Below are 23,900 nucleotides of genomic sequence, written 5' to 3' on the forward strand. Positions count from 1 at the left end.
TCTGTCTCTCTCTGTCTCTCTCTGTCTCTCTCTGTCTCTCTCTGTCTCTCTCTGTCTCTCTCTGTCTCTCTCTGTCTCTCTCTGTCTCTCTCTGTCTCTCTCTGTCTCTCTCTGTCTCTCTGTCTCTCTCTCTCTCTCTGTCTCTCTCTCTCTCTCTGTCTCTCTGTCTCTCTCTGTCTGTCTCTCTCTGTGTCTCTCTCTCTCTGTGTCTCTCTCTCATCTGCTCTTAGGATGAGTCTTTTCACTCCAGAACCACTGAGATGTCCTTATCCTCCTCATTCAGAGAAAGGGGTTTCCTTTCCTCCATCAGTGCTGCCCTCACCCATCTCTTCCACTTTGCACACATCTGCACTCACCCCATCCTCCTTGCACCACAACAGGGATAGAGTTCCTCTTGTCCTCACCTACCACCGCTCCAGCCTCTGTATCCAGCACATAAATTCTCTGAAATTTCTGCCATCTCCAATAGGATCCCACCAACATGGCTGGTAAAAAGACTCTTTCTAAGAAATGGTTATCACAGGAGAGCCCAACTTTAAAAGCATGGATGGAAATTACAATGGACATTTACAAAATGGAGAAGATAACAGCATCTGTTGATCATTAGCTGGAACAATTTGATTTGTATGGGGAAAAATGGTTTAACTACATAATGCCTCATAGGCCTGATTTTATTCTCACAAATCAATGAATATGTTGTAAAAAAAATCACTCCCTACTTGTACATTGTTTTTTTTCCTTTTGCTTGTTTTTTTCCTTCCACTCTTTTCTATAAGTGTATACCTCAGATAAATACTATGTGGAGATTTGTGACATATATATGTACAATGTCTGAAATATTTCTTATGGAAATGTTTGAACTTCAATAAAAAAAATTACAAAAAATCCCACCAGCAAGCACATGGTCTTCACCCCCCCCCCCCCCACACCACATACATACACACATTTTCCTGCAGGCATCACTCCATATGCGACTGTCTTGTCCACTTGACCTTCCCCACTGATTTCCCTCCTGGTACTTATCCTCGCAAGTGCAGTAAGTGCTGCACTGACTACTACACCTCCTTCCTCATAACCATTCTGAGCCCCAAAAAGTCCTTCCAGGTGAGACAACACTTCGCCTGTGAGTCTGTTGGGGTCATCTGCTGTATCTGGTGCACCCAGTGTGGTCTCCAATATACCGTGAAACCCAATGTAGATTGAGTCTGCTTCGCGGAGCACCTTCGCTCCATCCACCAGGAAAAGCAAGACTCCTACTGGCCAACCATTTCAATTCTGCTTCCCTTTCCCATTCTGGCATGTCAGTCTGTGGCTTCCTGTACTGGTGTGATAAGGCCACACTCAAATTGGAGGAACGATGCCTTGTATTCCATCTGGTTTTAACTTGATGTTGTGAACATCGATTTCTTGAACTTCTAGTAATTACCCCCACTTCTCCTTCACATTCTCCATTTCCCTCTCCCACCTTATCTCCTTCCCTGTCCATCACCTCTGTGGTGCTCCTCCTTCCCTTCTTTGGTCTTTCCTCTCCTATCAAATTCCTCATGTTTGTGAATAACGTGTTTCCTGCTGTGGATTAAGTCATATTACTATTAAATGTGATGTGTTCACCAATGTACACAGTGATGTCAACACATTGGATTTAAAGTTCTCTGTTTGATTCAGGATGTTGACTTCATGTTTATTGCTCCTACACCTTTACTATTGCATTATTCCTCAAATAAGATGAACAGAGTTGAAGATTTGTGGCAATTTGCAATTCTGTAATCATATAAAATATTTAGTGATGTTCATGTCTAGGTGATATTTCACCAACAGTTACTGTACAGGAAACAGCACTCTTGTGCATAGCAAGGTCACAAACTATGAAAAGTGATGGGTAATAACCGTTACACTGGTGGAAATCTCCAAAAGAGCACACACCTTGCTTTCTGTGTCAGAGGTACTGGTGTCTGCTAAAGATAATATTGATCAGCTTTACCCTCAGTCAAGATTGTGTCCTGGTGTTCTGATGTTCAGCCTTTGGAACAAGGAGCAAATTAGAGTCCTAAAGTTACTCAATATGGAAACAGGCCTTTCTACCCAAACCTACCTGCTAGTCCCATTTGCCCCATAACCCTGTAAGCCAATTCTATCCATGTACCTATTCAAATGTCTTTTTAAATTCTACCCATTTCTACCACTACCATCTGGCAGCTTGTCCCATATAGCCACCATTCTGTATGTGGGGGGGGGGTGGTTCTTCCACACCCCTCCCACCTTGTGCCCTCTAGTGTGTGACAGCCCTACATTGAGGAAAAAGCCACTTCACAGAATATAAATGTCTGACTCACTCTTCAGCCACCTTTGCTCCATGGGGGAAAAAAAACCCTGCTTATCTAGTTTCCTGGTAACTCATGCCCTCCGTTATCAGTGCTATCCTAATGAAACTTTTTTGTACCCTTTCTTGTTTAATGACATCTATCATTATGGCTGTGTGACCAGAAATACACAGTACTTTGTGTCCTGCCAGTATTTTGTACAATTTTCCAAACACATGAGCTGTACGAGCTAGAAGGACATGGCCAGGAAGAGCATAGCAATACTATCATCTGGAAGTTACCCTCAGAGCCAGACAGTATTCTAACCTAAATAATGCTGGTATTCCTAAAATCCTGGAACTCATTAAAAGCATTGTGTGCAGTAGGTCTACAGCAGTTCAAGAAAGCACCACCTTAAGGGAAATTAAATGCTGACCCAGCTTGCAAAACTTCAATGAAGTTGTATACAAGTCCCAATTCTGTACCTGCTGCTCTAACCAATTAAAGCACATATGCCAAATGCCACCTTCACCTATGTTGTAATTTTCAGGGAACTATGTATCCCTAGATCTCTATTCTACAATGCTCTTCAAGCTTTGCCTTTTGCAGTGTCCTGATTTAACTTCCGGAATACAATTCTTTTCACTTGTCCGAGTTAAGTTCCACCTGCTGGTACTTGGCCTACTTTTCCAGTTGTAACCAATTTGCTGCTTCTAAGCCAAGTAGACATATAAACATGATATGTGATTTGTAGTGCAGAATCTAAATCTGCAACATCTGAACATTTGGGTTGCAGCTAAGTTAAGCTGAAATGACAAAATGCTGGCAAAACTTCAGGCAACCTTGAGAGAGAAACTGATTGTTTTAAATGGTTAAATTCTTGTTTGGGCTGTTCTGGAAATACAAAATTGCAGATAGCATAATTATGGGTTAACTAAAATGAGAACCAGTCTCCAGGAAATAAAACCTGTACACATTTAACTTGCAACTAATACTTTGTGGCTAGTGAAGCCAACCATTATAATTCTGTTCTATTGAAACTACATCAAGTCAAGTCGAGTCACTTTTTATTGTCATTTCGACCATAACTGCTGGTACAGTACACAACAAAAAACGAGACAATGTTTTTCAGGACCATGGTGCTACATGAAACAGAACAAAAACTACACAACTATGTAAAAACTATACCAGACTACAGACCTACCCAGGACTGCATAAAGTGCACAAAACAATGCAAGGATTACAATAGTGCATAACAATAAAACAAGGCAATAGGCACAGTAGGAAGAAAGAATAGATGAATGTTTTAGCTATTAGCACATTGTTAAAGGTGTATCCCTGCCACCTATTGCATAGACCAGTACTGATCTGAATCCCTTGGGCTACATCCACACTAGACCGGATAACTTTGAAAACGTCAGTTTTGCGTAAAAACGATAGGCGTCTACACTATACGTTTTTGAAAATATCTCTGTCCACACTGAAATGGAAATTTCGGCGAATCTCCTCCTCTTGTGCATGTGCAGGACACATCTACCGAAAGCAAGTGACATGTTTGGTGTCAAATCTCGCCATAAAAGTGCACGTTTGTGTAGTTACAGACTAGAAAAACTGTAGACAGACAGCTGTTGGCTCTCTGATATGATGGCAGGAGAACTTAAAACAAAAAAAAAACAAATACTGGAGCGTATGGCAGCAACCGACGGAGTTCACGGACAGATTGACCCGGCTGACGACGAACATTGGAAAAACTGACCAACTCTGTTGCATTAATAAAACACCTTGTTAAATGTATAAAACGTGTCTGCATTAGTGTTATCTTGTATTTCCATACAATATTACATTAGGCTGTTGCACATCTATTGTCAGAGAAGTACTTGCATAAATAGGTAAACCACCTTCATACGAGCAAGGACAGAAAACAGGGCAAAGTGAGTACAGTATATTTATTTATTCAGTAAGTTATGGGTTGAAGTATTTGAGTACATTTCTAACTCTTCTGGCTTCAGTCTTGTTGCCGTCTGTTCTGAAATCGTTAGGTTGCGTTCAAGAAAACAATGAAATAGCGCGCTGCCATCTGATAGCATTTTCAGAGGTCTCCGGTTACCCCGTCCACACTGATCTGCCCGAGCAGCGTTTTCAAAAATATCCACCTTGGAAAGCGTTTTTGAAAAGCTCTGGTTTCAGGAGACGAAAACGCCGTTTTAGTGTGGATGGAGGGTAAAAACTAAGAGAAAAAGCTTTGGTTACGGATTTATCCGGTGTAGTGTGGATGCAGACTTAATCTTCTCATTAAGTGTATGTTCAGGGAGGTGTCCTTTAACACTGTAACAAAAGAGGTACATTTTGGGTAGCTTGTGGAACAGACACCAGTGTTGAATATTCAAAGAGGTTCTGCTAGTTCTGATGTGTGTTACAGCTTCCCATGGCTCCGTTTTAGTAAGTTGCACTCTGACTTCTGCTGGTTAAATTTGTGTATTTACTTCAACCATGCCACCAAGTTTTGATAGCTACTGAAGTTCACATTTTTTTTAAGCATAGTAAGGTGATTAATGATCAGACAAATTAGAGGATTAAAATTACATTTAAATTAAAAGCAGAACTATATAATGAGGTATTATTAGTGCATTCTTGTGCTCTGTTTAACTGCATGAGAAATTAAACCTTAGTAACAACAGTGTGAGCCATGTTTTCTAAACATGCCGGGAAGCAGAAGACAGTGTAGTCAGGGCACAAAGATGGATTGCACATTGAGATAAGTAATTTTTCTAGTTTGGATTTTATTATCAGGATTTGGTTCTGTGTGATGTAAACATGGATGTGATATGGCCATCATCCGGATAACGATTTTGAAATGGTTTTTAACCCTGTACAGACGGGTTGGTTCTTTTGTTGTTGTCACAAGTATACACACTCAGTGTAGGCTCAAAATAAACGGTGCGCAGTTTTGAGGTGGCTGACCAGGCGTATTGGTAGCAAGTCCTGACCCAGTTAAGCAACCCTCTACCCCCACCCCTTCTGCCGACATGGAAGCTTGCTTAGCAATGCAGATCAGAGTACACAATGACTGGGACTGGACTACCGAGACTTGCTGATGTATGGAGGGGCTCAGACCTTATTTATGCCACCAGTCACCAATGCCAACAAATCTGCTCAGTCGCCAGGTTTGTGAGCCAGCGGTGTGGTGGTGGAGAAAGGGACATGTGCTTACCCTGCCATACAGGAATATTAAATAGCATATGATTTGAGAAGTTGATTAGTGTCTTTGGCATGCATTAAAGAGCCATGAGATCTGAAGACTTTTGGAAGAATAGATCTTGTCACGTGTACATCATATCCAATGAAATGTGTCATTTTGTGTTGTATCAAATCAGGAGCGATAGTGCTGGGAAGCTCAAGTATCACCACACCTCTTGTGCCAATATAACATACCAACAGCTTACTTAACCCTAATCATGCGTTTCTGGAAACCAAAGCTCCTGGAGGTTTAGGAAAGAACATACAACATCCTTACCAGCAATGGCAAAAATCACACCCCAATCTTACAGGCTGGCACTGTAATATGATTGTACTAACCACTATGCTGACGTGCCACCCTTCATTCTCAGGAGTGGGTTATGCAACACTCAAACTCACTCTGCCCTTATGACTGATGGTCCCCATACTCACTTTATATAGTATCATGGAACATTGATCTCTGCCTTAAATGTACTCAAAAACTGAATTCTTACAATGCTTTAAGAAGAACCTTTTCCTTTGTTTATCCATCAGCCCAGTTAGGTAGAGAATTCGAAGAAGGCATTGGATTCTTTAGAGATTTGCTTGATAATTGTTCCAATGAGATGCCCTGCAAAGATATAATAAATAACTAGCAAAAGAGTGTCAGTTACAGTCATGCTGTCTGTAGTGTCTCACCAATGTCGAGGAGATGAACTATAGTCTAGGTGAGCGCCAATGTTTTCTCTGCAGGAACTACCTTGAGTTTCCATTTGCAAGTCACATCAACTTCCACATTCCACTGACTTGTCTATCCACTGCCAATTTCACTACTACAAATGTAGACCAGAAAAAAGCATTTCCTTTTCTTAATGTATAATGCCCGATAGTATGAACATCAAATTTTGAAATTTAAGGTTCCTTTCTCTCAAAGTAAACTTATCAAAATGTATATACACAACTCATTTTCTTGGAGGCATTCCAGGAAATGCAAAGAAACAAAATAAACATAATAAATATCAAGAACATGAGATGAAGGAGCCCTTGAAAGTGAGTTCATAGGTTGTGGAAAAAGTTAAATGTTTGGCTGAGTGAAGTTATCCCCTCTGGTCCAAGAGCTTGATGGTTGAGTAGTAATAACTGTTGTTGTCTTGGATGATTTGAATCTTTGTAGACTTCTAAGTAACTAGGTGTGCTGCCATGCTTTTTGTAATGGCACTTGCATTCTGGACCCAGGACAGATCTGCTGAAATGAAACAGAAATTTAAAGTTGCTGGCCCTCTCCATCTCTGATTTCCCCCCTCCCCCTTCTGAGGATTGGCTTGTGGACACCCAGATTGCTTCATTTTGTAGTCAATAATCAGCTCTCTTGTTCAGCTTTTCCACGTGTCTTTTGCACAACCTCTCTCTTACCTGGACTTCACCCTCCCCACTTGCTCCCATTGTCTCTCTTAACTGGGACCACCAATCCCTTTTAGTCTGTCAGAAATTCCACCTCCTAATCCTCTACTTTACACTGCCTGCCAATTATCATTAGCCCCATCCCCCTCATCTGGTTCCACCTATCACCTTATGGTCTGTCTCACTCCTTGTCTTTCTATAGCCTTGCTGTCTTTCCCCTACACTCTATCCTTATTCAGGTTTCTTGACCCAAAATCCCTTTTTCGCCTCCATAGAAGCTACTTGATCTACTGTTCTTCCAGAAGTTTGTTTTAGTTTCTGACTCCAGCAACTGAAATATGTATTACCTTCCTTTATAAGACCATAAGATGTAGGAGCAGAGCCAAGCCATTTGGCCCATTGAGTCTGCTCAACCATTTTATCATGGCTGATCCAATACTCCAAGTGAGGCCTCATCAGTGCTTTATAAAGTCTCAACATTTCATCCCTGCTTTTATATTCTAGTCCTCTAGAAATGAATGCTGACATTACATTTGCCTTCCTCACCACAGACTTGACCTTTAGTGTAGCACAGCGGTACTTGCTTTGAAATGTAGGCAGGTCAGGACACTAGTCGCACTATGCTCATAACTTTGAGGTCTTGCCAACATCCGCCTTCACAACCTCTCCACTATCTGATTTGGCACTCTGGTTCCCATTCCCCTGCAACTCTAGTTTAAACCCCACTGTGGAGCATCAACAAGTAAGTCTTCGTGCTAGGATATTAGTCTTCCTCCAGTTCAGTGCAAACTGTCCCTTCTGTACAGGTCCCACTTTGCCTGGAAGAGAGCCCAATGATCCAAAAATCTTAGCCCGCCCTCCCCTCACACCAACTCCTTAACCACATATTAAATTCCAAGTTGTAGCCTCACTAGCACGTAGCATGGGGAGCAATCCTAAGATCAGGACCCTGGAGGTCCTGCTCTTTCGACTGCTTATGTTGGAAAGTTATAGCACAATTGAGTATCAGTGGGGATCTAATCTACAATAAATTAATGACTTTCTGCTCTCCAACAATGTGGTGCTAGTGCAGTAATTGCAAGCCCGGGCTTCCTCGATGAGATTTTAAAAACTATCTTGGATTCTGTTTGTTTATCTTTCCGTGCTATCTCAGAAAATTGTGCTTCTGACTTTGGGCCAAGATGGAAACCGATTTGGCTGTTTTACTAAATAGTCTGATGATAGCTTCATATTTTGTCGTGTGGATACTTGGGTGAGGTTGAGAGATGAGTAGTGATTCCTAAATCAACATGAGTCACAGTTCAGAATAAGAAAGGGAAGTTTGTGGGGCAGATGCACAAATGCATAGGTTTTATTGAACCATTAATTCTTTGGGGTTGGTTACATGGTTATCTGGATATTTTGATAATGCTTTATGGCCGGTTGTGTTCTGGTGATTCATAGGATGTGCCCTCTTCACCTGCATAGTAATAAATACTGCTGTAGTTTTTGAAGACTAATAAAACTTTATGGGTGTGGACATGTTTAGCAGAGGTTTTATGATATGTGTATCACAATGTAATATGAGTAATAGAGAAAATCTGATGTCTTACCAATTTCAGATGACCTTTTTATATGGGAGGCAAACTGTGCCTCCGATTATATGAAACACAACTCTATCCATTCTTGAAAAGACTGAAGATAAAACAGAGTTTTAAGTACAGGTCTTTCAATCCATTTTGTAGCAACTGTTTAACCTAATCTAACCTTCCCTCTGACATAACCCTCCATTTTTCTATCATCCATGTGCCTGTCTAAGGCCCCCAGTGTATCTGCCTCTACTACCACTCTGACAGAACATTCCACATACTCACTACTTTTAAAAAAAAACAGACCTGACATCCCCATATTTACCTCCAAGCACCTTTAAAATTATGCCCTCTCGTGGAAATTAAGCCACTTTCATCATGGAGAGAAAAGTCTCTGGCTATCCACTCACTCTGTCTCTTATCTTATACACTTCTATCATGTCACCTCTCATCCTCTTTCAAAAGAGATGTGTACATGGAATTTTCGTCTTTGTAATTTTTGTTTGTAGGGGGCTATGGTGCATCAAAATTACATTAAGTCATTTTTGTTTTAATGCAAATTTTCAACACCTGCTTGGAAGTCTAGCTTACTCTGGTTACAAAGAAAAGATTTTTTTTAAAAAGCAAAACAAAATACTAATGCTAGAGATCTGAAATAATTGAGATGGTTGGTAGCACTCAACAGGTTAGACAGCTTGTGTGTAAACAATAACTGGCATCTGATGAATAATCATCAAACTAAAATGCCAACATTTCTCTCAAATACTCCTAGCATTCTGCTGTATCCAAGTTGGCAGTGCGATGCAGCTTGCAGTGGCCACTCTGGAGCTGATAATCTGTTATTTGTGAAGCAGGGTGCTGTGTGCAATCATAATCGGTGGAAAACAGACATGGGAGTACGGAGGAACATCTGGAAATCTCCAGGAAGATCTTCTTCATTGCTGCTGCTGTGAGGTCCGGGTCTCTGCTGAGAAGAACAGGCCCCCAGTCCTTGGGGTTGCGTTGCTGATGGCCGTTAGCGGGGGTGTCTTAATACGCTCGGCAGAGGATGGTGCTCGGAGAAGCTGTGCTGGAGGGGATGGTCGAAGGCTCGGAGGTTTGACGGACTCAGAGTCTGCTGCGGTCAGGTCGCTTTCACTGTGTGCTGAGTCTGTGAGGCTGGGTTCGACGGAGCTTTCATTGTGAGCTGAGTCGGGTGGTGCCATGGAAGTCCATAGCGGGGGTATTCCCTTCTGCCGCCAGCGTGAGATGACGAGTTAGATCAGCACCCTGAGGACTTGTGGAATCTGTGTGGTGGTTTCTTTCGAACTTAGTCTTTTAACATCTTTGGACTATTTTTACTGTGCCCATGGTCTGTTTTTTTAAATCAATTATGCTATTGTTTGCACTGTTGTAACTATGTGGTTTTGTGCAGGTCTTGTAGCTTTAGTTTTTGGTCTTGTTTTGTCTGGTGGATTTGGAGCCCCGTTCCAGGGAACACGCTAAGATGGTAGCGCGATATTTATATGCAGCAGCCTCTTTGGGCTCTGGACTGGAGATTGCCAAACGTTATGTGGATTTTCTGGTGTAGACTGTTTTGTCATATGCTTTTGTGATATCATTCTGGAGGAACGTTGTCTCATTTTTTAACTGCATTGCATTTGTGGTTTCTAAATGACAATAAACTGGATCTGATCGGATTTTTAGTGTAACTCTCACTTTGGCTAGCAGCTAAGTATAGGGGGTGATAGTCTCTGGCCTGGCCAAACTTAAGAAATCTTGTTTGGGTGGATGCTGCGAGATGTGTCCCCGTTACAAATCAGTACCGCGAAATAACAAACAGTACACAATATGCGATTAAATGATTAAGCTTTATAATTCTTACTTTGACTATACAAATAGTAAAGAAAATGGATAAGTAGAAAAGGGGCCTAATCTTATGAAACAGTCTATTGCGGAATGTTGGAGCTCACTGATAAGCCACTTGTCCATCATCTACCTCCTCTGATCATCGCTGGCCTTCGGACCCTCGCTCCAAGTCCACCCCGTCTGGCGGTCTACCAACTCCCTCCATTTGTATCTTATCTCCTTATCTCTCCCTGGCAAAAGACCGCGAAAATCTCTCTTCCAGACTCACGAAAAAGAACAGCATTCCAAACCCCATTATCTCTAGTCATAACCCAAACATTGCTGCTACAGAGAAGCCATTACATTATCAGTGAAACCTTACAGCATGTTACATCAGTATTTATAAGATGAACCATTTTGAGTGTTATTCTAATGTTTGGAAATGTAAATTTTTAATATTCGTCTTTTCTGAATTATTAGAATCTTGCTTACTGCTTTCAGGAAAACACTTTTTCCTAATCTGCCAGTCTCCTACCTTAGCCCTTCTCTGTTCCCCTGCTGACTGACTATCCAATTATCCTTTACCCCTCTTCAGTCCACCTATCCCCTACTGGCCACCTCCACTCTTTCCTGATGCAGGGTCTTGATTTAAAATGTCAGCTACTCTTCCCTCCATGGATGCTGGCCGACCTGCTCATTCCTTCAGTTATTTTTCTGTCCCAAATTCCAGCAACTGCAGCCTTTTGCTCCCTGGTTGCCAAAGCTTTTGAGGAATTTCAGCAAGATAAAGCTCCATTGGAAGACAGGTGGCAGGGTACATATTTTTGTACGTCAGCCAGTGGTGTTTAAGTTTGAATAATATTGTTTCTTAACACTTGCCAATGAGTCAAGCTGTGCATGTGTAACTTGTGTTTCTGTACAACTTTTACATGCCTCACACACGTGTGGATTAAAGAGCTGCCCATATCCTATAAACAGCAGTACTATTTTAGTGCACCTTCTGACGCATACACTGCCGCAGTTGGTGCAATTAATACTGCCTTGCTATAGGTTGCTTTCTATTTCAGTTGCTCAAGCTAAGCTTTGGTTCTCAATGCCTATTGACGATGGATGTTTGGTGAATAAGCAACTTCCATTTATGTAGTAAAAATGTGCTGATTCATTTTCCAGGTCATTTGCAAGTTGGCAAGCTGTAGGTAGTCAGGTGCTGCAGGGATCATTTCTGCGATTTTTGGCTATTTACAATCTATTTTAATTAAGGGCTGAGTGTAAGCGTATCTAATGATTGTAGGTAAATGTGTTGTGAGCGAGGCGCATTTACAAGGGAAATGAGCAGCAGCAAGGAATAATTTGGGTGATGTGAAGTAATCCACTTCAGTCAGAAAACCACTTTTAAATTGTCAGACTTGGATATTAGTGTTAGGAGATCAGGCTGTTCTTGTACAAGAAACACAGCAAGCAAGTAGCATTTATTATTGCAAGAGGGATGGAGTACAAGAATAAATGTAAGGGGCTTTGAGATTACATGGTGTATGTTCCTTGATTTGTTCAGTGCAGAGAATGTTTCCTGGGGTAGAAGATTTCTTCACAGTGCAGGACCTTTTGAGCAAAGTTGGAGTTTACAAAGCTGAGAAGTGATATTATTGAAAAATTCTGAGGGGGCTTGATAGCAGTCAGCATGTTTTCCTTGTGAACCAGAGGCAAGTCTCAGAATAAGAGCTTAACAATTTGAGTAAGACGACAGAGTGTTTCTTATAGTGGAGACCATTTAGAATTTCCATACTTCAGATCGCTTGACGCTGAGTACTGACAGTTGAATTGAGAGTTGAGGAATTGAGGCTGAAGGTCAGTGATCAGGATGTTGAGAGGTGGCAGAGGCTACCATTTCGTGTGATGGTGGTTCTCCTAGCATCTTGCCTTGATGGTAATGAAAGGGTAGATACATGGCAGAAGCAGATTTAAAATGATGAAATGTGACTTCCATATGGCTAGGAAGGGGGTGGGGATATGCAAAAGGTGATGCAGGAATGGGGAGAAAACTGCTCATCTTTTCAAAGGAGGCAGAGCAAGTTGAGATGTCTGTTCTTAAAGGGCAGGAATGTTGTACTGACTTCATTAATTTCTTCATGGGGTGACATGGTAGTTTTACAGTGCTAGCTGTAAGATTGGGGTTCGATTCCTACTGCCGTCTGTAAGGTGTTTGTTCTCCCCTTGACATCATGGGTTGACTCCAGGTGCTTCAGTTTCCTCCTACGGTATATTCCAAAGATGTATTATAGTTGTGGGCATGTTATGATGGCGTAGGAAGTGACACTTGAGGGCACAACCTTTGCTGATTTGATTTGACACAAACAAGGCATGTGGCTGTTTCAATGTACATGTGACAAATATGGTAAATCTTTAATGGACTAAGAATCTAACTATTGGCATAGGGGTGGATTCTGGACACTGCTCTTTTGGGACATGTTAAGGCCATCTGTTGGGTGTAAAAGAGATTTTCTCTTTTAGAGTTTTAGTTGAGGGACTATTGTAAAAGAGTAAAACTACAGAAACGGGGATTATACATCTTTCAGGAAGGTTGAGGTTTGATTATTTATGATTTGAGTAGTTCAGTATTGTAAACACAGGTTAATATTTTCAATTGCAGTAGTGTCAATAGGCCAGGTATATAAGCTTTATGGCAGTTGGCAAAAGAATGAGATGTGGCATGAAACAACTTTTGTGTTCAAGGTGTGTTATAATGCAAAATAATTAGCTTTTAAAGGTTTCTAGAAAATGATGTGGTGTTACTAATGCTTGAAACAGAACTGGGTGAAAGGAAAATATTCCACAGGACTGAGCAGAGTACAAGAAAGGGAACTTGCTCATCTTTCAGTGATATTCAATTTATTGCAGCCTTCGCAATAAGATCCTATAATTGCATAAGTTCACGATGCCTGCCTCTCTACTGATCATTTATCAGTATTTGTTTTGACTTGATCCTCAATTGTCTATTAAAGATTTTTGTGGATGTAATGCAGCTGGTTAAATTGCTGCCTCTCAGATCCCAGATTCATTGTGCAAACTCCAGACATCAACATTCTCCCTGTGATTGCATGAGTTTCATCTATGTTTCTTTCACATCTCATAAGACAATTCTCAGTGGCCAATTAAGCCAGGTATGTGGATGAGTCTGGAGAAGCAGATGGAAATAATGGAAAATGCTATTGGATTAGTAAGACCAAAGTCTTGCAAATGTATACGGATGTACAGTGGAGAGCATTCTAGTTGTTTGTGTCACCATCGGGGATGGAGGGGGCAGTGGTCTTCCCACCATCAAAGAAATATTCCAAAGACAATGCCTCAGAAAAGTAGCATCTATTCCCCTGCCACCCCTCTTCTCATTACTACCTTCAGAGAGGAGGTACAGGAGTCTGAAGAGACAGCAACATATTTGGAACTGCTTCTTCCCTTCCACCATCAGATTATTGAACAACCAATGAACACCAACCCACTAATTTGCTTTGTTTTTTGCACTGTACTGCTGCAAAACAACAAATTTCACAGCATATGTCAGTAATAATAAGCCTGATTTTGACTCTATCTGTTGGATACTCAATGATCAGTATAATTTCTGTGGGCCAAAGGGCCTGTTTCCATGCAAAATGACTCGTAACTCTAACTCCAAGGTACTCCTGTTTATCTGGAATTCTCTAGAATTCTCATGTAACTCAAATACGAAGAAAGTTAAGCAATTGCTTAATTTATTTCTCAAATGGAAAAGGATGTACGTGTATAAACACTAATCAGCTAACAGTGTAATTGTAGGCTAATTAGTAGCAACAACCTTTGAAGATTTGGCACCTCATGAAAGAACAGTCACAGGACATGTCAATGAGAGTTCATTTTTTTGTATTGTTCATTAATATTAACATTAAAATGTAGAATTGTCAAAGCAGTATTTAAAAAGAATAATTGGCCTTTAAAATTGTACTGTAATGTTTTTCATTGAGGAGTTCTCATGTATTGGGCATGTTTCATTTGCCGTAGATGCCAGATGGCTGAAAATATACTGGATATTCATAAGAAACTTGCTGTGTGTCTTTAATCATATTGGAGTGACGTTAAATGCAGAACACACTCTACCTTCCTGCATGGGAGCTTCAGAGCTTTTAAACATTGCAGCGCAGTGCTCTCGGGTATTCAGCTCAGTCAGTTATTCCTGTAAACAAAAAATTTTGTAAAACTGAGCTTTCCCGTCCCCAAACCTTGCATACTGATATTGGTGCCACATTCTATCATGTCATCGCACTGCAGAACCTCATTCAGAATTGTGCACATTTTACATGCTCATCTTCTCCAGACCATGCACTCTGAATGTATTTTCACCTTTCATCTCCTACACCCCCATCTCACAAGTGGTGTACCATGAACAAATTTGCTGCTTTAGATTCTTTGTGACCCTTCAGGTTTTGTGCCAATTGGAAATTGTTTTATTTCAGTATTATTTTGGAGCCAAAGGAGTTTGGGTTCTAACCCTTAAATTGCTGAATAACATATATACACTAGCACTTTGTATACCATGGCTTCCAAACTAAATATAATTTGGAAAATCTAATTTTGGAGATTCTTGTAAATTTAGGGTTGGTTATGAACTTTCAGTCTCAGCACACCATGTTGCTTGGAAAGTCTTGATTTTTCTCAGACTGACTGCCAAGTGTGCATTTGTTCAAAGCATTGCTGTCTTAATGTGCTTTTAAATGTAAGAGGAATATTGCAGTTTGTTGTTGAGCATAATAGTCATTATCGTTCTTACTTGTTCTGTAGGTGCTTTTAGTCAGTAGTAGTCGTCATCCAGACCAATGGATTGTGCCAGGGGGAGGCATGGAACCTGATGAGGAACCGGGCAATGCAGCTGTGAGAGAAGTATATGAAGAGGTTGGTACCCTTTTCAATTTTCCTTTTCCAAACTGATGCTGTTTTATGATCTTTGTGTGTCTGGTTGACCTTGAAGGCTGTTAAATTAGATTTAATTTGGAAGCACTGGTGTAAAAGGTATGTTTAAGTGTATTTGAAAATTTATATGAATAGCTCACTTTAAAAAGCGTATGTCTTGTGTTTTAACAAGAAGCCACATTGGAAGTAGTGATAATAGATAGAATCACTTGTTTCATTTTCTTGCTGTGGATTTATGCAATGTTGGGTTTACTGGCTTGCAAGCCCTGCACAGGCAACTCTTTTTTTTACATCAGTTTTGTTGAGTGCTATTATTGACCATTCTTTGCTTAACTGTCAGCAAAGCTGCATTAAATGTAAAAGCTTTCCTTCAGTTTCTTGAATGATGAAATTAAGAATTGGCTTCTTGTATGCTTGAATCTAGGTCTCATTCTGTTTAGTGAATCTATTAATTATTTATGTTGCCTCATTAAAATCCTATCTGTCAAGTGTCATTGAGGTTTACAGGACTGTTTATAGCAATTAAATTGTAATCTCATTTGTTAATTTCTCAAGCGTACTGTTCCAACGTGTGTTAGTCGACATGCCTTTTTGTGCTATGTCCAGAATAGCTCCCAAAATTAGAATTTTTAACAATGAAGATTATAATCATACTTAAAATGAGCCAAATTGTTTCTGATGGTTTAAAATGGAATTTTGCACCAGATGCTATAAACTGCCATGCTACAGTAGGGTTTCCAAATCTAGTTACGTTCCATTGAGATGTATAATTTTGTGATTTATAGATCTATTAATCTTACCTATGTATGTTACATTGAGGTCACTCTTTTCTTTACATTTTTACACCTGCAGGTGGTACAGATTGTGTTTAGTGTTGACAGTGCTACAATTGGATATAAACAGCTTTAAGCTATGGGTGACAACTTGCCTGCTGAATTTTTTCACTGTTTTGGATGTATTTAATGATTAAAAATAATCTGTTTTCAAATTCTTCTGTTTCATAAAATGAAGGGATGTTTTTGGTGCATTTGTATAGCGCCATCAATATTGAGGGAGGGAGAAGAAAAGATCCCTAAGTGTGTGATGAAGGGAGGGATTTAAGATTGCTACAACTATATTTTATTCAAAATCCGTCAGTCAAGTCCTTTGAGCAGATCCAAGTGTACCTTTTCAGATGTTCAGTTTGTAAAGTAGAATGAAGGTTTGAATTTTCACATGCATTGGTCGAAATGTAGCACTTTTTTTTTGGTCACTATTCAAATTTCAATTTTTAGTTGGGATGTTCTATTCTTATAAACCTCAATGGGAAGATTTTGGCATTGGGGTTCTACTTCCCCATTTGTTTTAAGTAGATATGCAAGATTTAAGAACAAGATCAACAAGCTTGCATTTATATAATGCTTTCCCTGAACAAGTGTTATCAAAACATTTAATGCCGGAATACGGCAACAGCCAAACTGTAATACCGAGGTTTGAAAACTGCTTATTGTTTTAGATTGGAATTGTAAGTAAGAAAGCTACACTTCTATCACTAGGCTGGATATCAACCTGGTGATAGTTGGTCAACGAAGACTGATGTCAGAGATGCCCATGAATTGCCAGCTGTCTGGCATGTTTGCTGAGATTCCGTGCCTGCAATCATATCAGACTGTTTGCTGGTCAGACTTCTAGCTTTCAATTTAGAATCTGGTATTTACATGTTCGTGAGCTTAATTCTGCAAGGTTGACCTGTCTTGAGTGAATCTGTTTGATACCAAGGTCAATACCACAGGTAGTCCTGTGGTAATTTTGTAGGAGTGGTGAAATCTAAGATACCTAGAGTCACTTCTTGAGTCGAAGGGTTAAGGGTAGCAATTTCACCACTGAATCCATGGGGTTTTATGACACAAGGTTGGCATGATCATTTAAAAATCTGTCAATGTGCATTAAAAATATAAAATCCCTGGTCACTATGTTGTGATTTTTAAACCCATGCCTCTAGAATGTCCATCTTTCTTAATTATTAGTTGTGTACTGAAGTCGATGTGATTCTAGTTCTTCATTCCAGTAATCTTTTGCAGGTTGTGCAATGCACATGCGCTAACTGAGGGATGCACACTGTGCTAAACTTTGTAAAGTCAAACCTCAGATGTTGAAGGGCAGCTGATCATTTCTGTACTTGCTGAGTGTATATAACCATTCTCCCTTAGATTTCCAATATTCATACCGTTCTGTCTATTAACATTGCCCTATAATTTGTTTCTGTCAATGCTGCCATGTATGATCAGCAAATTTTGATAAATTGCTTTCATTGTTCATTAATCTAGTGAATATATTTTGACTCCTGACACTGATACTCAAGGAACACTAGTTACATAGAAATTAGGTGCAAGAGTAGGTTTTTCAGGCTGCTTCACCATTGTGTGATTTTACATGTGTGGTTTAAAAGTACACCATTATGTACTTTTTCACTTCAGAAACCTGATCCTTTATACCCTAGTGCTGTACACTGCAGAATGGGCCCTTCAGCCGACCATGACCATGATACTTGTATGAATCCCATTATCCCCTCATTTGGTCTGTGTACCTTGGCCTTTCAAATGCTCGTAATTAAAATGTTAAACCATCATCCTTGGCAGCATGTTCCAGATTCCAACCACTCAAGAGTGTGGAGAAAATTCCTTTCAGATCTCCTTTTAATCCTTCAGATCTTTTAAGCCAAGCTCTTTTGGTCAGACAATCCCACCATGTTAGAAGGATTCTTACTATATATTCTATCTACCCCCCCCCCCCCCTTAATTTTGTACATCTGTGTCTGGTCTCTCAGCTTCTACTCTAGTAAGCAATGCAGCCTCTGCACCCTCCATGCAGTTGATCAGAACCGTGCACAATATTCTAGCTGTGGCCTTATCAACATTTAACAAAGTTGTAAAATGGTGTCTCTGATTTCACATTTTTGCCACAGCTGATGAATGTAAACATCAAGCCTTTTCAGCTTGCCATTTTTAGGGACCTATGGTTTTGTACCCCAATCACCTGTTCATCAACATTTAGTGTATTAATAGTATTAACACTGCTTAATGTATTAATAGTCCAACTGTTTTTGACCTTCCAGTGTGCAACACTTTGCACTTGTCAGGATGTTTTCTGCCCTAATCACCAGGGTCACTCAATTGACTAGCAAGCTGGTTTTGTATTGTACAATGGAAATGTAATCCTGAATTCTGAGAGGATTGCATTAGAATGAAGAGGAGAATGGTAGTGGAAAAGGGAAGAATACTGACTAAATTCTCTGCAATCCTGTTTTGTATTAAAATATAGTACAACAAAAATACAAATCTCTGTATATATTGCAAACATGTTTACTCAGGAGTGCCTTATGAAGAGAATGTTGTGTATTTTGATTTTCAGCTTTTCAGTTTACATAATATTTGAGCCACGTAAGCACCATGCCTTTTAATGCTCACAGTGAGCCCGAAGGATATAATTTTTAAGTTGCAACAAGGTACTGAGCCTAACTGAACTTTCCAGTGTGCTGGCAAGAATTTGATAGTCCCAAAAGGTTTTTCCTTTGCCACAATTATCAACCTGTTTGAAAGTGCCACATATTAGTATCAATGAAATGATTGTAGTAAATCAGTAGTAGTCATATAGGTTTACTTAGAACAATTGTGACCGCACTACTGCCTTCAAGCTTGTGACATCATTTTATTCTAATCTTTGAAGTTTTGTTTTCTATACATTCTTGGGATGTAGGTATCCTTTAACGTAGTATTCCAAAATTCTGTAAGAAAATGAACCAAGTTCGGTTATTCAAACCATTGAGCCTGCTCTTCCATTTAATCGTGGCTGTCTTGGTCTCCATATTGTCCAGTAGCAGCAAAATCCACAGATTCACCACCCTCTGGCTAAAGAAACCCAGTTATTGGATATATTTAAAGCAGAGGTTGATAGGTTTGTGCATAGTATGCACGTCAAAGGTTATGGGGAGAAGGCAAGAGAATGGGGTTGAGAAGAATGTCAAATTAGCAATGATTTAAAAAGAAACCTTGAATGGCCTCATTCAGTTCCTATGTCTTCTGGTCTTATTTCACAGACAGCTGTGGAGGTCAGGGAATTTTTCCTCACCTCAGTTTTAAAAAGGACATTTCTGTATTCTGAAGCTGTGCCCTCGGATCCTAGAATATCCTATTCACGGAAGCACTGTCTGCACATCCACTCTGCCAAACCCAGTGATGAAGGAAGGGCAATGCATTTGCAAGTGAGGATGCTGTATGACAAGGGCAACAGGCCCATGGGAATGTTCAAGTCTTTCTAGATTAGTGTTTCAGGTTTGGGACTGCTGTCAAAAAGTTGTTGAGTTGCAGATGGTACACTTGCAGCTACTGTATACTGGTGGAGGAGAGATGGAACCCTATTCATCAGATGTGTTGCTTTGTCCTAATGGTGTTGAGTTTCTTGAGCGTAATGGAAACTACATGGGTGAGAGTAACTTGTCTCAGACTGTATTTATGCTTTTTCTCGATGATAGAAAGCCTTTGGGAAGCTGAGATGAGTCATTTGTCACAGAATATCAACCTCTCAGCTTGATTTTATAGCTGAAAGCACTTTGATGGCTTTCCAGTTAAGTGTATTCTGGCAGAATGTTAATGGTAGGGGTTTTTGTCAATGTTACTTGATAATTGAAGGTGGACATACCTAGTTTGAACCAATAGAATACTGTAAATGCTGTAAGGTCTTGCTGCCTGTTGGCAGGACTGCGTCATTAGAATGAGCTGACAGTGCTAGAATCTAATAAGTACAAGTGATGAGGATGGGAACTACTAAGACAGTTTGAACAAAATGGGATCTGGACATGACCTGTGTGTAAACTAGTTGGATAGAACTGCTGGGGTGGCGGGGGGTGGAGAAGAGGTAAAGGAGCAGAACAGGAAGAAGAAATGAGGACTACAGGAGGCTCAGAAGGGGGTAAAAGTAGGGGATTACCCAAAATTAAAAAACTAAATATTCATGCTAATGCGTTGCAGGCTACCCAGGTGGAATATTAAGTATTGCTCCTCCCATTTTGCATTGGGCTTCATCTTGCTAGTAGAGAAGGGCAAGGGTGGACAGGTCAGTGTGGCAATAGAAATGGTCTGGAACCTGGAGCTCAGGATGACCATTACAGACTGTGATGTGTAATGTAGTTGGTATCACTGATGTAGAGGGAACCACAATTGGAGCACCATGTACAGAAGACAAGGTTGGAGATGCATGGGAACCTTTACCTCACTGCAAGGATTGGTTAAGTCCCTAGATGGTGGTGAGGGAGGAGGTGTAAGGACAAGTTTTACACCTACATGAGTAGGGGAAGGTGCCTGGGGTAAGGGAGGGGGTGGGTTTGGAGGGATGAGTAGACCAGAATGTAATGGAGGGGGTGATCCTTGCATAAAGTAGAAAGGGATGCCTGGTGATGGGATCTCACTGCAGAAATAACAGGATGATCTGCTGGATGTGGCAGTTCTAGGGGTGTAAAGTAAGGACAAGGGAATCTGTCTGGGGTGGAAGGCAGGGTGAGAGCAGAAGTACAAGAAGCATGAGATCTGAAAGCAGGGTCCATGAACCACAGCAGAAAGGAAGCCATAGTATGTGGAAATACAGTATGAGAGATGTTTTGGGTATACTGGAACAGTCTCATCTTGAGTGCTGGGACTGCAAACTGGGAGAAAGACAGGGTGAGAAGAGTTGTTCTCTTAAGTAGCGGTAGGAGTTGGGCTTATAGGTAAGGACAAAGGGAACTCTAGCTCTATCATTTAGTTTGAACTGAATGGCCTAATTCTGCTCCTATAAATTATGGTCTTGTAGCAAATGCCAATGAATAGTTTGTTGTCTGAGATAAACAGTTCTTTTTTTTAAAGTGAGAAGTGTCAGAAATAGTCTTTGTGAATTTAAGAGTAGGTTGGAACTTGGTGGTATATTATTACACCAATTTCCAGAGAGCACAGCAATACTGATCAAGTCTATAGTGTGGAACTCTCCTCTCTTTTTGTGCCAAGAAGTTCTAGTTGATTGACAATAAGTGCTCAAAAAGCTGAAAGACTTGAGTTTATGTAAGTCACCTGCACCAGGTGAACTGCACGTTAGGGTTCTGAAAGAGCTGGTGGTAGAGATTGTGGCAGTATTAGAAATGATCTTTCAAGAAGGTTCTGGAGGACTAGAAAACTGCAAATATCACTTTACTCTTTAAGAAAGGAGGCAGGCAGAGGAAAAGGAATTGTAGACCAGTTAGGCTGACTTCTGGTTGGGAAGCTGTTGGAGTCAATTGTTAAGGATGAGGTATGGAGTACTTGGTGACACAGAACAAGATGGTGCAAAGTCAGAATGGTTTCTTTAAGGGAAAATCTTGCCTGATGAGTCAGTTGGAGTTCTTTGGGGATATATTTGGATTTTCAGAAGGCCTTTGACAAGATGTTACACAAGGCTGCTTACCAAGTTAAAAGCCCAAGGTAATACAAAGAAGTTACTAAGATGGGTTAGACCATTGGCTGATTGGTAGAAAGTAGCAAGTGGGAATAAAAGGATACTTTTCTGGTTGGCTGCCAGTGGCTATGGTATTCTGCATTGTCGATGCTGTATGCCAATGATTTAAATGATGGAATAGTTGACTTAATGGCCAGGTTTGCAGATGATACAAAGATTGGTGGAGGGGCAGGTAGTGTTGAGGAAACAGGTAGGATGCAGGACTTGGGCAGATTAGGAGAATGGGCAAGAAAGTGGCAAATGAAATATAACGTTGAAAAATGCACGGTCATGCACTCTGGTAGTAGAAATAAATGTGCAGGCTAATTTCTAAACGGAGAAAATCCAAAAATCGGAGATGCGGAGGGACTTGGGAGTCCTTGTGCAGAACACTCTAAAAGTTAATTTGCAGGTCAAGTCTGTGGTGAGGAAAGCAAGTGCAATGTTGACATTCATTTCAAGAGGTCTAGAATAAAGAGCAGGGATGTGATGCTGAGGCTTTATAAGGCACTGGTGAGACCCCGCCTTGAGTATTGTGAACAGTTTTGGACTCCTTATCGAAGATGAGGTATGCTGGCATTGAAGAGGTTTCAGAGGAAGTTCACAAGAATTATTCCAGAAATGAAAAGGTTATCATATGAGGAACATTTGTTAGCTCCGGGCCTGTACTCACTGGAATTTAGAAGGATGAGGGTGGATCTTATTGACGTCTTTCAAATGTTGAAAGGCCTAGATATTTAGATGTGGAAAAGATGTTTCCCATGGTGAGGGAGTCTAGGACAAGAGGACACAGCTTTGGGATAGAGAAGCGTCCATTTAGTAAAAGATGTGGAGAAATTTCTTTAGCTAGAGGGTGGTGAATTTGTTATCACGGGTAGCTGTGAAGGCCAGGTGGTTGGGTATATTTAAGACAGAGATTGGTAGGTTGTTGATTGGCATCATAGGTCACAGGGGAAGGCCAGGTGGTGGTTGGGGGTGGAGGGAATCAACCATGATTGAATGGCAGAACAGACTTGATGGGCCAAATGACCTAATTCTGCTCCTATGTCTTGTGGTCTTATGGACATCCAGAAGCAAGACTCTGACCTTGGTTTAAAAAGTGCACACTTGCAGCAGAGACTTCTGGAATTCCAAATAGTTTGATCTCCATCCCATTTCCTCATAGTAATTCGAACACTAAGGCTGGTTTAATGTGCATCCCACTCAGTCGCCTAAACAAATGCACATACCAAAATGGTTGAACAGGTAATGCAAAATGTATATTTTTTTTGTAGGCATGTACTCTGTCATGCTATACAGAGTTTATTTTATATATTTTTTATGGGGAGCTTGTGGTATTATGCATAATTCATCTCTTTTTTTTGTTTAAATGTGTAGGCTGGAGTGAAAGGAAAGTTAGGAAGATTACTGGGGATATTTGAGGTGAGTTTGTCACTTCAGTGGCTGAATTTATCATTTGCTGAAACCTTTAAACCACACATTCATCATTGCTGTGGTAAAGCATTCCCAAATTCTGACTATTTTCATGAGTTATACATATGTCATGTGACCTTGCTTTTAGTAATCTTTCCTGACAAATTAATATTAAATTTTACACAGTATTATCAAATCTCTCCTGCACTTAGTTGGAGAGGCTTTCAGTCATTCCCATCATCGTCATTCTGAATGCACATCATGAGCAACCAGAAACCGCAGTGTATTTGCATTGTGTGCTGAATACAAAGCCATTGCTTTTGTTCAGTCATCTGTATTTTATTTTCTTTGATCACCGTATTTGTAGCCTTACTGGCATTTGACATTCTGTCTTTCAGTACATTGATTTTTGTTACTCAATCTAATGTGAAATAATTAATTCCTTTGCTTTGACATTTTGAGTTAAATGTACTTCCCTGTCCTGCAAAGCATCTTTTTCAATTTTCTGCTATAACTCTGGCACCTTTTCAGCTCCTAGAATCAGTACAAAAGTTTGCTGATGCCTTGTATTTTTAGATGTCAGGGTGTCCGTTATTTTGCCATGTCCGGTAACCCTTGCTGTTACTCTCCATTTCTTCCCGCTGCTACTTCATTGCTACCCCCCCCCCCCCCCCCCCACATCCTTGTTTAAGATTTAAAGCTTTAGGAGATGTACATGTTCGTAATAGAATTTTATAACAACCCTGTGGAATCCAGCATTTAG

General features: G+C 40.4%; 1 protein-coding gene across 1 annotated transcript in view; it reads left to right on the plus strand.

The window, feature by feature from the left end:
- Positions 1-23,900, plus strand: part of nudt4a (nudix (nucleoside diphosphate linked moiety X)-type motif 4a) — a 63,637-nt gene that overhangs the window by 21,171 nt on the left and 18,566 nt on the right. The window contains exons 2-3 of the mRNA XM_059987737.1: positions 15,119-15,229; positions 23,102-23,146. Of these exons, the coding sequence (XP_059843720.1) occupies positions 15,119-15,229; positions 23,102-23,146 (156 nt within the window). The remainder of the gene's footprint in view (positions 1-15,118; positions 15,230-23,101; positions 23,147-23,900) is intronic.

The sequence above is a fragment of the Hypanus sabinus genome, chromosome 13, assembly GCF_030144855.1.
Source record: "Hypanus sabinus isolate sHypSab1 chromosome 13, sHypSab1.hap1, whole genome shotgun sequence".
Classification (NCBI taxonomy): domain Eukaryota; kingdom Metazoa; phylum Chordata; class Chondrichthyes; order Myliobatiformes; family Dasyatidae; genus Hypanus; species Hypanus sabinus.